Source organism: Paramormyrops kingsleyae, chromosome 20 (assembly GCF_048594095.1).
Source record: "Paramormyrops kingsleyae isolate MSU_618 chromosome 20, PKINGS_0.4, whole genome shotgun sequence".
Classification (NCBI taxonomy): Eukaryota; Metazoa; Chordata; class Actinopteri; order Osteoglossiformes; family Mormyridae; genus Paramormyrops; species Paramormyrops kingsleyae.
The window spans coordinates 15194536-15209132 of record NC_132816.1 but is presented as its reverse complement, the minus strand read 5'-3'; the positions used below and the strand labels follow the sequence as shown (position 1 = coordinate 15209132).

General features: G+C 42.4%; 1 protein-coding gene across 3 annotated transcripts in view; it reads right to left on the bottom strand.

Annotated features, from left to right (window-relative positions):
* The window catches only part of phyhiplb (phytanoyl-CoA 2-hydroxylase interacting protein-like b), a 33731-nt gene that overhangs the window by 11565 nt on the left and 7569 nt on the right, over positions 1-14597 (bottom strand). Inside the window, exon 1 of one of the 3 annotated variants that reach the window (XM_072703894.1) lies at positions 13632-14290. The exons of 1 other annotated variant lie outside the window; for it this stretch is intronic. In XM_072703894.1, coding sequence (XP_072559995.1) covers positions 13632-13737 — 106 coding nt within the window. In that variant the 5' untranslated portion in view covers positions 13738-14290. Of the gene's footprint in view, positions 1-2628; positions 2885-13631; positions 14291-14597 lie in introns of those variants that run through there. One more of the 3 variants, XM_072703895.1, reaches the window with a different exon arrangement.

The following is a 14597-nucleotide window of genomic DNA, read 5'->3' as shown; positions in this document are numbered from 1 at the left end:
GATGAGCTCCAGGGCCCCCCCCCCCTCTCCACCCCAGCTCAGGAAGTCTCACAAGGCTGATGTGATGACCTTCATTTGAATACTGAATTTCATCACTATTACAAATATTTCAAGTGACTTTTCGCGTCAGAATCAGACATGTGGAGATAAAGGAAGAACAAACCTCCATGGACTACATCGTCTCGACCTGCTGTTCACTGTGTTTGTATCAGCTGATACTGCCACTAAGGTACTGGTTACTTCTGTACGGCTCCACTGGGAATGAGAGAATGACAGCGGGCCCAGTCGGTAGAAGATACCACAGAGGGAAAATAGGAAAACATGTTGATCAATCTGTTATAGCCAGTGAGAAAATGGCCCCCTCCTGATACCCGATTTTCAGAGTGATGTGTCGCCTCTGGTGTGTGAGTAAGCTAAGTGATTCATTTGGAAGCTTCGGGGACTGAAAGCGGAACAGCTGTGCCGCTCGCCGAAGCTGTGGATTGCGCGGCGTTTAGCGCCCGTCTGCCTGGACGGAAAACGGAATGTGACGCAGGTAGCGTAGCGGTTCAGGATGGAGAGCCATGACATAAAAGCTGCAATTAAATGCCGACAATGGAGGCCTGGCATTACTGTTAGAAAAGGCACTTCAACTGAATTATACAGTCAACAGTCTATTAATGTGCAAATTGTACTAGCCTGAAAAGTCACTCTGCATACCACCATATGTTAAAAATATATAAGAACAACATACAGAGCAAATATAATACAACCTCTAAATAAGTCTTAGAATGGCTGGAAAAAGTCATAAACATTATGTGAGACTCCCGAATATCCTCTTTTACAAGCGAAGAAATGTGCGATTTTTTTTTTTTTTTTAAGCGAATCAATAAAATCACGTTACAACAGAATAATTTCTAGGCACATTCTGCTGGTGTGGTGCCAGGATATCATACAGCTTAAATAGCGATTTCATATTTAGAGTAAAAATATCCTGTTTAATGACATTTCGTTCTCACGTAATCCCTAATCCTAGGTGCGCTCAGACGCCCTTATGCAATCAGATAGCGGGAAAGCTTAAAGTGCCGCCTTTTATGCCACCCCCCCGACAGACAAAATTTCAATCGATAGACAAATTGGGTCAGTTAAAGGTTTTGAGCTACATAAAACCTGCAGAAGAAGGTATATTAAAATGTAAATGATCTCTGATCATTAAAGCAATACATTCTAAAACACGGAAAACGAAAGAACGAAAGAATTTGGAACACGCTGTGTGACTCCATTTCACTTACTGGGGCCCATTCTTTGCCAGCTTTGATTAAATCAAGTCAAGGATAAATTGATTACAGTTTACACTGGCTTCATGCATAGTTTTGTGCACTCGGAGTCTGACGTTAACAAATGAAAGTGTTTACGAGGCAGCCTAACTAAAGCCGCAGAGCGGTCGGGTCGTCGTGGTTTTCACACCTCAGCGTTCCTCCACAGCGTGACCGCACCGAAGGCGCCGTACCTGCCCCATCGCCTTAATTAACCTGCAGGGCCATTAGAATTGAAATGCATCAGCACTGCAGGAAGCAGATATAACAGACGTGGCTAAAGCCAGCATTGGCGTGAGTAGCGACGGAGTAAAGACCACGCACAATAAAAAGGTGTGGCAGATCGTACTGAAAGGTAAAGTAAGGAGGGAAACAAAATAATCTAAGACTGATTCTGTTTTAAAAACGTGATGGCAACTGGCATGCAATTACACGGTATTAGCATTAACGACGTATTTTACAGATCACTGGCTGAGGAAGACGGACATAGGCGGTCTTCATGCTTTTTGATAGCTAATTATCTTTTTAATGAGAGTGGTGATATTTAATTACCACACATCCTACATCTAATAATCTTTCCTTACACAAATTAGATCGCACAGGATTTTTTTTTAGGTCCTGCCCCCCCAGAAAATAAACATCCCCCGCTTTAAGGAACAAAGCCACAGAAAAGTGAATAGAAATTCACATTTCAAAAAGCGCTGGAACACAAAGCAATAAAAATTTCTCCTTGCAGAACAAGAAGTCAGTCGGCACGTTCCTCGCAAGTGTTCGATGGCGAGGATGCTCACGGAAAAGCCTCCGCTATCACAGGCATCGCGGGCATGAATGCGAGCTAATTAGCAGTCGCGGGAAGGTGCTCGCGGCGTGCCCCGTCGGCGGGAGGCGGCCCCGAAACCCTGAGCGCGAGGCGAGGAAGTCAAGGAGGGGCTCACGCGCGGCACGGAGCAGGGTCCCACGGGCCAGGGCCAGCGGGGCCGCGGCTGCCGGCACGGGGAACAGAAACGAGCTCTCATTATTCACCGGCACATACTCTAGCTGGGACCCGCTGTCACCCCCCCCCCCCCGCCCGCCTCCTTCCTGTGGGGCTGCTTTTTCCACCTGGCCGCCAGCTCCTCGCAGTCTAATCACGCACCGTCAACCGTTTAAACCAAAACTCCCCCTCCCTCCACACTCTTTCCCCAAGAGGGGCCATTTCAAACATCCTTCTGGCTTCCTCTAGACCTTTCCACCCCCTGCCTGGTTTGTCTTTGCCTTGAATCCACGGTGACCGGTGATGCAAGAGACTCCGGCTGCGAAAGCTTGCAAGCAGGGGAGGAGGCGGCGTACTTACCGACCCACGGCGCCGAGCTCTCCACGGAGGCTGAGGACAAACACTGTCTTCGGCTACGGCAAAGTTACATCTGAGAAGCGTGGCGCCAGGATGTGGGCACGCACAGTGCTGGCCCTGTATAAATTTGACCCCCACGTATTAATAAACTCCGGAGGATGGGGAAAGGTTGGAGCCGCGCTGTCGGAATGGGCATGCCAGGCTTGAGCTGTTTGTTTACCGGGCAGAGCGCACACGGGGGCAGCTGCGATTGTATCGGTCGGCCCCTCTGCCCACGGTGTCCGCACCGCGCCGGCTACAGATTACGGGAAGGGGACGAATATGTAATACAAAGAGATTATCTGTTAGTCGCCCGACCCTAGAGTCATCGACCATTAGCAGACACAGAAATCCCTCCCCTAAAAAATCCATGTAATTGACAGGCATGATTATTACGGCTCCAAAAACTAGTCACACTCATCAGATATACACATATATAAAAAACAATGATATGAAAAAGTTAAAAATGCATACAATCATTACCACAAACATTGTTCAAGTGTTTTTTTTACATAATGGTATAGTGGTTATTTTTAAATATCAAAAATATAAAAGCTTTTCCTTTAATTCCTAATTAATAATTAGACTATTACGATAAGATATACTTCACTCTGGTAACCACCTCCCCCCCCCCCAGCACCTCACAGCTTCAAAGCTCAGTCAAAGCTATTTTTTTATTATTCTGAATGTTCCTGAAAGCATAAATGCCATTCTCCAGAAGGACTTACAAAAAGCAAACTCAGTGTCCCTAAAGAAAACTCCATCACTCATTGACAATGCTGAAAATGACATTAATTAGCATGAGATTTGAGACTGACTGCAAGGCTGGATACATGACAGTGCTAAAAGCAGGTCCTAACTGGGAACGTCTCACAGCCCTGATAGTGTGATGGACGACCAGTAAGGAAAAGAACAGAATTTTTAAATGTATTTTTCCCAGAATATTTGAATACACAAATGTGAAATACAAATTAACCTACAAGTCACGAAATTGTATATTTCATTTAAGTCTGCATTTGTTGTGATGTGTAGTGATAGGACTATTATTGACCTATCCTTAGGACGTTTGCAGCAAGTACAAACCATGAATCTATCCATAGCTGCTGATGCAGAGCAAATGGACTACTGGAGAAAATGGCTGCTACACTCCCAGGACTCAATTCCCCACAATGCCTCTGTACAAATACACCAGACCAATTAGGAGGCCTGTTACACCCACATGCTGTTGGGAATTTACCTAATTCCATTGCAGTCAATTATAATCAAACACAAAGGAGAAAGTTTATGAATTTAGCTCATCAAATCAATAAAAATGAATGACCTTAGAATCTTATAAGGACCTGCTAGGAATGACTCAATTTTGAATATTTAAAACTATTTAGAACTAGCTGTTGATGAGCGCTGATGAATGATTCATAAACTGCTAATAACGATTACATTTTTATTTAACAAATATTTATTTTTTAACTAGACTAGCAGATGCCCATATGTGTATTTTTGCTACATATAAAATACTTAACTGAATATGACTTTGTTAGGTCTCAAAAGATCCGTGTGAAAGTCTCACCGCATTCAGGAGAAGCGTAGGATACGCGACAGTTTGTGGAAGGGGTTGGTGACCCCTCTTCACGATTTACATGGGTGAGGCAAAGACGGGGTCAGCATAGTAGGGTGAACAAATAAGAACACTAAATACCCATGGAAATAAAGAAAAAATATCTGGGTGTTTGCATCGTGCTACAAATAAACAGCGATCGGAATGAAGGGACACCACTGTTGGATTTACCTGGCAGAGAAGGAGCAATGTACATTGATTTATACGCTCCTACATATGATCGAAGATCAAGTGGAGTTAATCAACACAAGAAACAGCCCCCCCCCCCCCCCACTCAGCTTCCTCCAGTGCATAGGGAACAAACAAATGTCACTTTTACGCTCAAATGTTAACAGCTAAAATCACAGTGGCTGTATCAGAACCCAATTTTTTCCCAGTTACCTCTGTTTACTCAGCACTCTGCAGTTAACGCAGCACAATCTCCACCAAACAGGGGGCCCTGCTTCTTCTGGGAAAACATAAACATTTTATGGATATGACTCATTTATTCAAAAAAATAAAATAAAATAGACGCTAGTGTCATGGACATTACTGTGATGCATCAATGGGGGGAGACGTCAAGGTGTATCTGTTACTGCGGCACTGGGACTGCACTGCACTGCACTGCACTGCACTGCACTGCACCGCTACATCACAGCGATTCCCGCTTCCCGGGGAAATCCACATTTCCAGCTGCCACAGTCCAGGCTACCCAGCGTTCCAGCTTTTCCACATTTGCCGGTGTGAGTCCAACGAGGGAAAACTAAACCCTGCCCTTGACAAAAGGCCAGACAGCACATTTAGTACATTTGCATTACAGAATTTAATAAATCTGCTCAGCTACTATAAAGCCATTTTATTATATATGTTGTTTGTAAGTGACTTAGAACTAATCGCTGAATAATCCTACTTTTTACTCTATACAGAGATATGCACAAATACATAGTGTACACACATATGTTGCAATGCTGTAGGTAACTTGGCTAAATGACAACAATCAGTTGCATTATACTATGTGGAATTAAATAGGAACCAGCAGAACCAGGTGTAGTTTTAGTTTTATCTAACTAGTCCAGTTAGATGTTAAGTATTTTAACCACTAGCAACATTTCCACCATAATTTATACTGTTAGCCAATTACAAGCTGCCGTTAAAAACCCGCAGTTGTAAAATGGCAAATTTCTTACAAAGACAGAGAAGGAATTCCCTGAGGGTTAGAGTAAGATAGGATTAGCGCTACCTGAGATCCCTTCAGCTGAGCACAACTCGGTGAATATCGCTCAGCTTCCCATGGTCTTCATCAGCTGTGATTAAGCAAACTCTTGTAATGAGTCCCCTAGATGGCTGGGACTGTGATTACATTTTTAAACACCGCTCCAACAGTCCCAAGCATGAAGCTGGATCGCATTAAAAACACGCAGCCTTGGCTCACTGCAGTTTCTGGAATAATCCCTGTAGGCAGGGGAACTTGGGGAAAAAATGCAGCTTTGGCCAAGAGGCATTTTTGAGGAGAATGTTCTGAAGGTTTAATTCTAACACTTCTCACATATTTCTCCTGAAGAGGAACCTTGAATCATAAATTGTATTAGGAAATACTTACTGTTGTAATTGTTCAAGCATTCATTTGATATTACTCAAGAAACACTTACATTTCTATCTTAAAAAATATTCTCTCAATGTCATCTATTCAATGGTGGTACGTTGTTTTCATTGACTTTAGTCCCCAGAAGCGCTGGCAGTTCCAGTAACTGTGTTGATGTTGATTCTGTATTAACTAGAAGGTATTATGGATTTAGACATATGAAAGGCGATATCAACGTTCATATCACGAGATCTACATCATTAAAGTTTGACTATAACTTAACTCTATATAAAAGAAAGCTTATTGTGCTGTTTGTGAATCTACTCTGTATAACACACTAGTTTTTTTATTATTATTTATTTAATATGAATAGTCCTGTTTAAAATTTAGCTAGAGGCTACGTTGCAGCTTTTACACAAGCTGTGATATGAGCATTCTTGTCGGATTAGATTAATGTTTGCATATTTTCGTCCTTGTTTGTTTGAAGCGTCCTTTAACTGCTTGATAAATTAAATTATTCTAATAAAATCAAGGCGATCATCGCAATTACAAATCATAGTTTACTCACTGGCTTTACAAGGCAACTAAATTCAATCTGCTCTAGCAAATACCTGCAAGAAATAAACATTTCCTTCTATGGTGGAGATTACAGCTGTCTGTAGATACTGTGGTTTAATAGTTAATTCCTTATGTAACATCTGCAGCACCAAAATATATTTAAACTATATGTGATACACACAGATTTACATTTTCATACGGATTAAAAAGGATCACATTTCCATTCTTGCGTACCAAAAAAAAAACTCAAACCCAGTCAAGATGTTTTTTATTCTCAGGGTAAACGCAGCTCTGCAAACATCTGCTTCCCGGGTTATGTCCAAAGGGTCATGAATGTTTGCCCGATGACCAGGTACCATGCCTTCAGTGGTCTCAAGGCCAAAGATAACCTCACAACGTCTGCATCCAAACTGCCCCCCGACCCGCCACAACAACACAGAATCCACACACATCCTAACACAGACAAAAAAAAATAATTCCCTCTCATGTGTAACAGTGCATTGTGTAAAATATGTAAATCTCATGGCGTTCCAACGGTGAAACACACACAACCAATATCCACCATGATTTAAGCCAATCGCCTAAAAACCCAAAGTGCTGGAAACCAATAACACTATACTTGTCTATACTCATCTATACTCGACACCACTGTCTTACTACACTCATATGTGCTCGGTGAACCTCACTGCACGATCCCTCTCTATAACTATCAGCAGAGACATCAGCCCACTGACCAGGCGGTGCATCTCAGGCACTATTTTAGCAGGCATTCAATAGACAATCAAATCCCTTTTGGTTTCCTTTCACAGTCAAAGTCACCTGTGACAGAGACAGAAGCCCATTAAGCAGGTCGTCTCTCTTCCCCTGTAATACAGCCTAAGTCAGAATCGAAATTCATCAAATTAAAACACAATTTAACTGATTCACGCCAACCAATAAGCCACATAGAAAACAAATATCAGTCATTTGATTTAACACTAACCTTTCCTTTCTCAGCTGCAATATTTGCAATTTTATCAGCATAAGCTGGTTGCACCCATGTGACTAACAATTATAGCGACCAAGCTGAAGTAACACAGCTGCCTGCATTTTGTAATTTTATTGATCTGTACAGATTGCTGGTGACGACAAGGATCTAATTGGAATCTAGATCAACAAATAAGATTGGCACTTGGTTTCATCATTTGTTCAGGGGACCAAAATGGATACACTGCCGGCAACACACTGAAACAAAGAGGAAAAATAAATGGATGTTTGCTACCAACTGTTGTTAGCCAACTGAGAACCGATATACCTATTTGGCTGAAAATAAAGAGATCAACACCAGATTTTTTCCCCCAAACACTTCTCAGTGGAGAACAAACTACAACACAATTGAAAACAAAAAGAATGAAAACACAGGGAAAAAAACAGGGTAGCTGAGGACATAGGGGCTGATTCTGTGGGTTCTGGGGGTGGGGGGGGGGCACCCATAGGAAGGACTACGTTCCTAAAAGCTTCAATGTGATTGGCCAGCTTCCCTATGTGCCAGGGCGTGGATCTCAATCTGTGTTCTTCCAGAGGATGTGTTAGTTGTATGTTAATTGTATCTGTGTCAAATTTTACGTATAAGTGTGTTATAAATATTACAAGACCAAGAGCATTATTTAAAAAATAATTAATATTCCATTTTTTGTAGTTATGTTCCAGTTCGTAGTGTGTAATGATTAAATCTCACAGTTATTCTCACTGTTTATATCTGGTTGCTAGTGGTTAAATTTCTATATGTTAAAACGTATAGGCTGCACTGTGTGTACAGATGCCTGTAGGTGGCGCTGTGGAGAAGGACATGTGCTCTTCACCGCAGAGGCCGATCACTTTGAGCATGAAGAGTCTGAAACAAACATAAATAGTTTTCCTTATGCTCTTCTTTTTTTTTGCTTCCTAGTGCTCTTAAATTATTGCTTCCAAGTGATGAAGTTAATTTAGAGTCCTGGTTGGATGTGCCCCCTCGAGGATGTGTGGGAGGGTTAAAGCTAAAACAGCTATCTTCTTCCCAGATATCCACATGCAACCTTCTAAAGCCTGTTCACATCTCTGCCACATCTCTGGAGAGGCGTACAGTATAACGTGTTGCCTGCCGCCCAATGGGCTTTCTGCGCTGGACGCCGCCACTTGCTGTTGGACGTTAAGAGCCTGGCAGTTTGTACTGATGACTCAGTCCTCTGGAGCTGGATAATGGATAGCCAACTGCCATGGGCTGGGACGCCATTCAGGCCTGTACTGCGGCTCGGCGGGGGGGGGGGGGAAGGGCTACCTGCCAACGCGATGAGCACAATGGAAGGATACGCGGCAGCTCAGTCCCACTGATCACTGTATGGAAAATACATACATATATGGTCAAAAAAAATGCTACGGAAATGAGTCTAACCGCTGCCTCGATCCCAGATAATCCATGCACTGCGCAAACAGAGTCCGCATTGAGATTGAGTGAACCAAGTATCTCCCTCATCCGCTGAATCGCAAATGTGTGGACAGAACAAGTAGTATTTTAAGGGTCTTAAATTTGACTAACCCCAACTCTCTCAGGGGCAGCCAATAGTACCAACTAAATGTAAATGTGCAGAATGAGAGATCTATCCGTTTGCTGGAAGAGAAGGATGCACTTGGAATAATAGGCACGTGGTAAATGGATGTTTCAGGAAAGTCCGTACTGGTTTGTCCATTAGCGACTGCCAAATAAACAACACGCTTTCTCCAACATTTTGAGGTAAATGACCTGGAGAACAAAGTTGGCTGTATCGAGACTACTGCAGAGTCATCTAAATGTGTCAGTAATCATATTTCACGTACAGCCAGTTTTGCAGCCGTCATTTGCATATAATGTAAATTATCTTGAAGTGCGAGCCTGTTGAAACTTGTTATCTCAGAGAGATAACAGTAAGATTTTCTAAGTCAGCAATGAGCAGGTTCAGAAATTATTCCAAATTATTTAAAAAATACATATATATAACAGATTTGTTGCTATGTTTGATTACTCAGGCATGATAATCGCATGCTGTATCTGAATGTGCAGTGAACATCATGACATCAGAGTACTGATAAAAATTCACTTTATATACAACTGATGTATTATAAATGGACATGTTACGCATTATATAACAGATCAAAAGAGAAAACAGATTTTGAGCAAATTCATAACAAACTGGGGCTGTCAGGTTCCAATATTTGAGGGAAGACCAGGACCAGATGGGAACGATGAGTAATAGATGACTATTCAATAAATGCATTAGGAAAATCTTGCGCAGGACATGTAACGAAGACCTAGCGTTCTTTAAATTGATTTCTGCGAAACTGGGGATTGCGTAAAACGTGATTGTCCACTGCAGAAATAGCAAATGAAATGGCCTTCAATACTTTGATCACACAGAGACATCATTTCATGGTTCATCTTCTAATTTCAAACTTATTTGGTTACCCAGATAATTTGTGAAGTTATCGTGGATACTCCTTCATAACATGCATCATTTATAAATTATGCTAAAGTTTAATTAGAATTTTAACTGTTTGTTTGTTTAGGTAAGCAAATAAACAAACAATTCTTATATATGAAAATTTAGTCTTTGTCTGCCCTTTTTTTTCCTGATTTGCAGTCCAACACAACTAAGCATACAAATGTCTGTGCTCTTTGTCTGAGCTTTCATGGGAATAAAAAGTAAAGTCAGTCCTCTGGGAGGTGTTTGTTCCCAGGAACTGGCTTTATCATCAAGCTGGGAAGGACAGAAGCGTGATTAGCATGGCCAGGCCGGCTCCCGAATCCCGAATCCGCACGCACGGGGCATCTTCTCAGAAGAAATGTGTCCTGTGTTGACGTGTTGAGTCTGACATTTTTCCTTTGAGTAATAATAATGAATCGAACCCCTTATTTTTTCTTGAATTTCTTTTTTTTTTTTTTTTGGTGGGTGGGGAGGGGTGGCTGTATACAATTTGTAAATTGATGGTCCGTGTTAAATCGCTCCTTTCATCCGCTCCCAGAGCTGCCTTGCAGTGCAGTGGCTCTGACAGATGGTGGGCTGGACGCCTCACACAAACCCAGCACAGCTGGACGGAGGACTCAAAACTGCACATTCATCGCGGCGGCCCGAACGTCGCTTCGCCAAACACGGCGCCCAAACAGCAGAAAAGGGGGCGGCCTTCCGACCTGCCCCCCCCACCCCCCGCAAACCTACTGTCTGGTGTTTTGATCTAACTCGTTGTCTCTGTGCTGACATGCAGAGACGTTAAGAATCCCAAATGAACATTAGAAATGGGGAGGCGGAAACAGACGTTTGTGAGTGATGAAATTAAAAACAAATATGTTCCTTTGTCTATCGCAAATCTTCCATATTTTAAGGGAACAGTGAGTCAAGTAGTTGACAGCGGTAAAAACGGGAGACTCCATTGCCTTTGATTTGACAAGACTGTGGGTGTGAATAAAGTGACTGCTGTTACTAAAGAACATTTCAAGTGACTCATACTTATGTTTCAGTCTGTTTTTTGCAGTCAGGAGAACATAAGTGACGTGACACGTATAAAAACATCACCCGTAGTGCTGCTAATTGTTTAGCCTCTATGTAATATAAAATACTGCCTTTCATTTTATTTATTCAGTAGTTTGTCTAATTTAAATGAAAGATAACAAAACTCTGCTGTTAGGTCTCTTGTAAATTCTTTCTTTGAGGAAGCGGTGTCATAGCCCACGCATGGCACTGACATCATCACAGACTGATGGGAAATGAATGATTACAACTGACATGGAAGCTGATGAACAGAAATAGCACAAATATTCAAGTTATCCTAAAATATACAGTATAATTTATTGCTGCAAAGTACTAGCCAGAATTTCGGCTTCCTTGCCGAGCCACTGTGCTCACCGTTATTATGTTTCCCAAACAATCCGACCAAAGATCCACAGTGTGGAAATAAACAAAAACGGAATACTTTGGGACATTCTGAACAGATTCCAAGCTGTGCATCTGTCACATGCAAAATGCAGAAAGTCTCCTCTAGAGAGGATTCACTGTGAAGCACACTGAGACGGCAATGTGGTCGACTGGGTTACGTCTTGAACACTGCATCACCAAAATACCCCCCAATCAATGACGCAAACAAGGAAATCTATTTGAATTATTAGAGGTTAGCGCTAAACGGTCCACTGGTTGTGTTCCTGTCCTTACTTCATGCCCTATGCCTCCCTGGATAAGCTCCAGACTGACTGTGACCCCTGAGCTGGATAAGCAGCTATTAAAAACGGGCACATTGAGGAAGAGATGAGTCAAAAACAAAACGCCACTTACTTGACCACTGAAGATATCTCAGCTCCTCAGACAGTTTATAAAAGCTTGCTCAGCCAAATACTGCAGCTGCCATATGTTTTATACTAAATCTAAGAATAAAAGCTGTGGGCTGTGTAAATAAAACAGGAAGGACATCGAGGTTTACGGGAGGATGGAGATTTTTATGCTGTGTGATGGGCGAAGCGATACACTGAACAAATCATGCATCTTCATGCAGCTCGTTTGCATGAGTAGCTATACAAACAGGCTTCTAGAAACAACAACTTGCGTTTTAAAAGCATTTACTCATATGTGTCAGTCTGTATCAATTTAAAATGCAGTTAATTTGCGTTCAGCCACCATCTCCTTTCCTCCATCACTTTGCTTAGGTCACTATATGCAATGGATTCCATAATTATTAACTGCATTTTTATATCACCTTCTACTCCGTCTCCATCATCTGCAGAATAGCTTGCAAACTCCATATGCTGATAACAAATACAACTGCTAAAGTGTTAAAAGTCAGACACAAGTGAGAGGAGTGTAACAGTTCTGCAAATATGCCCCCCCCCCAAACCCACCCACCCACCCACCCACCCAACCCAGGCATGGCGTTTTCTGTTTTGGCTACACACTCGTAGCCATGCACATCACGGCGCTGAGGAAACAAGCATGCAACTCTGTGGGGCTGAGGAGCAGAACAATCTGTCCTCTCTGCCCCCCCACCCCCCACCACACACACACACACACACACACACACACACACACACAAAAAAAAAACACGAGACCTGATTACTGACAGCACAAAAGGGTGTGGATTGTAGGTGCACACCTTCCATTGATGGCTGCAGCGATCTCTGGGGATAGCCCAAAGGCATGCTTATTGTCACACTATTCAGAAACTGTGTTTCACATACATAAATACAATTTCTGGCCTTTTAAACAATTTAGATGTGTTTTTTAAAAGGAACTAGTGGGATATCAAAGATTACTTTCTGAAAAGTACAATGTTTAGGGGACAAAGCACAAAATGCACAAACGGCAAGTTCTGTTTTCTGTTCCACATATATCGATTACTGATATAACTTTCATAAATGCAAAAACAGCCAGATATGTGCAAGTTTTCCTTGTAACTATTGTCAGTCTAGCACAATGGGTGCACTTCAGACTGAAATTTAAAGCCAGCACAAGATCCAACTCTACAATTGGCCTGTGTTATTAAGCGAATAACGCCGTTTTATCGGTAAAATGGGTTTCTGTGAAATAATTTAAATCTGCCATGTCATCGGTAAAAAAAAGAAATAAAAATCAAAAACCTCATGCTTTCCAAAGTAATTATCTAATTTTACGCATACTAATAACCATCTTTATTTTACTTATGGACGCCATAAAAATAGTAAGCCAACTCTTTTAATCAATTAAATTTTACAGGATGATTCAACAAAGGCAGTGCCCGTAAGCACCCTTGGAGTCACGTCTGTGTCCATGGTGCTGAACACAGCGCCCCGGCGCTCTCAGCAATGATCGCAATACCAGTAATTGATGCTTAAAAAGTGATGATGAATTTTAAAATGCACGATTCTCATGGGAACACATTTCATTTTCATCACCTAAACTAAAAAACGATTATGTTAATTATTCACATTTAATCCGAAATTAAATCAATTCCATAAGTATCTTTCTGATCATGCATCACTGGTCTTTTCGGGGAAAACCCGATCGCAAATAACATAATTGATACAAAATATTTTTTCCCAAAAGAGGCAAAAACGCGTATCTTTTCCATAAACGCATAAATCTTTTTTTTTTCAGTGAAAAGAATACGAGGCACTTGCAGCTCTACGTATAGATTTTTACCCAGGGACGGTTCACCATGCCCATGAATGACCGACGCGGATTTGATGGCAATGTGGCCCCGGCGTGGGGCTGGCGACCCTACCTTCCCTGTCGCAGAGCTGAATGGCTTCCAGACTCAGGTTCTTGATCATGTCCTCGCACGGGCTCGTCGGGCTGCTCGCGCTGTGTCCCGTGCGCGGAACCTCCATTTTCCCAGCCTCGCGCCTGTCTCCGTAACGCCGAATGGGATGCTGAGCGCGCGCCGCCGGATGAGGCGTCACCTTGCACGGCTGCTCCGCTCTGTGGGGCTGTTTTATTCCTCCTCTCTCTTTTCTTACCGGGTCTCTCTCAGTGGTGCGGTCGGGGCGGCAGAGTCAGCGGCTCGTCACGGGCGCAGGGCACTCCGCCGATTTGCCGACGCGACGGGAGAGGCAGAGTGAAAACGTGCGGCAGCCGAATCGCTTTCAGCTTAAAGCAACGCAGGGCGGACGGCTCCTTCTCCTTCTTTTATTGGGCGTTTATATATTAATGAGTGCCAGTCTCTGAGGCGAGCCACAAGTGTCCATAATGCCGCGCGATAATCAACTAGCGTGGTTAATGGATTATCAGCGAATAAACACTGAATTAAACGAATTGTTATATAATGAGATTACCCGGCCTATTTCATTATCAATTTAACGCCCCGTTCATTTGGTGGTTCTTTTGATTTCGTTCGACGAATCCATCGTGAATCTCAGACGTGGGTTTTCTTTGAAATCGAGCGTGGCGGCAAAAGCAGACACTGCCCTGGGTAGTGCATATTATGGGATGGGTAATATCTCCTTTTATTGTGAATTTTATACACTATAAGTGACCTCCCGCCCAACCCTTGAATGATTATTTTATTATATTTTTTGGAGCGGCGATACTATCTCGAAATACATTTTTAATTAATTTAAATGTTTCATTTTCATAGACGCACTCACACAAAGGTCTGAGATGGTTGTATAACTCCAGTCTGTTTCACCTGTTTCCTGTTGTTCTCTTCTGACTCCACCCATTTTCACATGTTAGTAGAATCCTGAAAAAA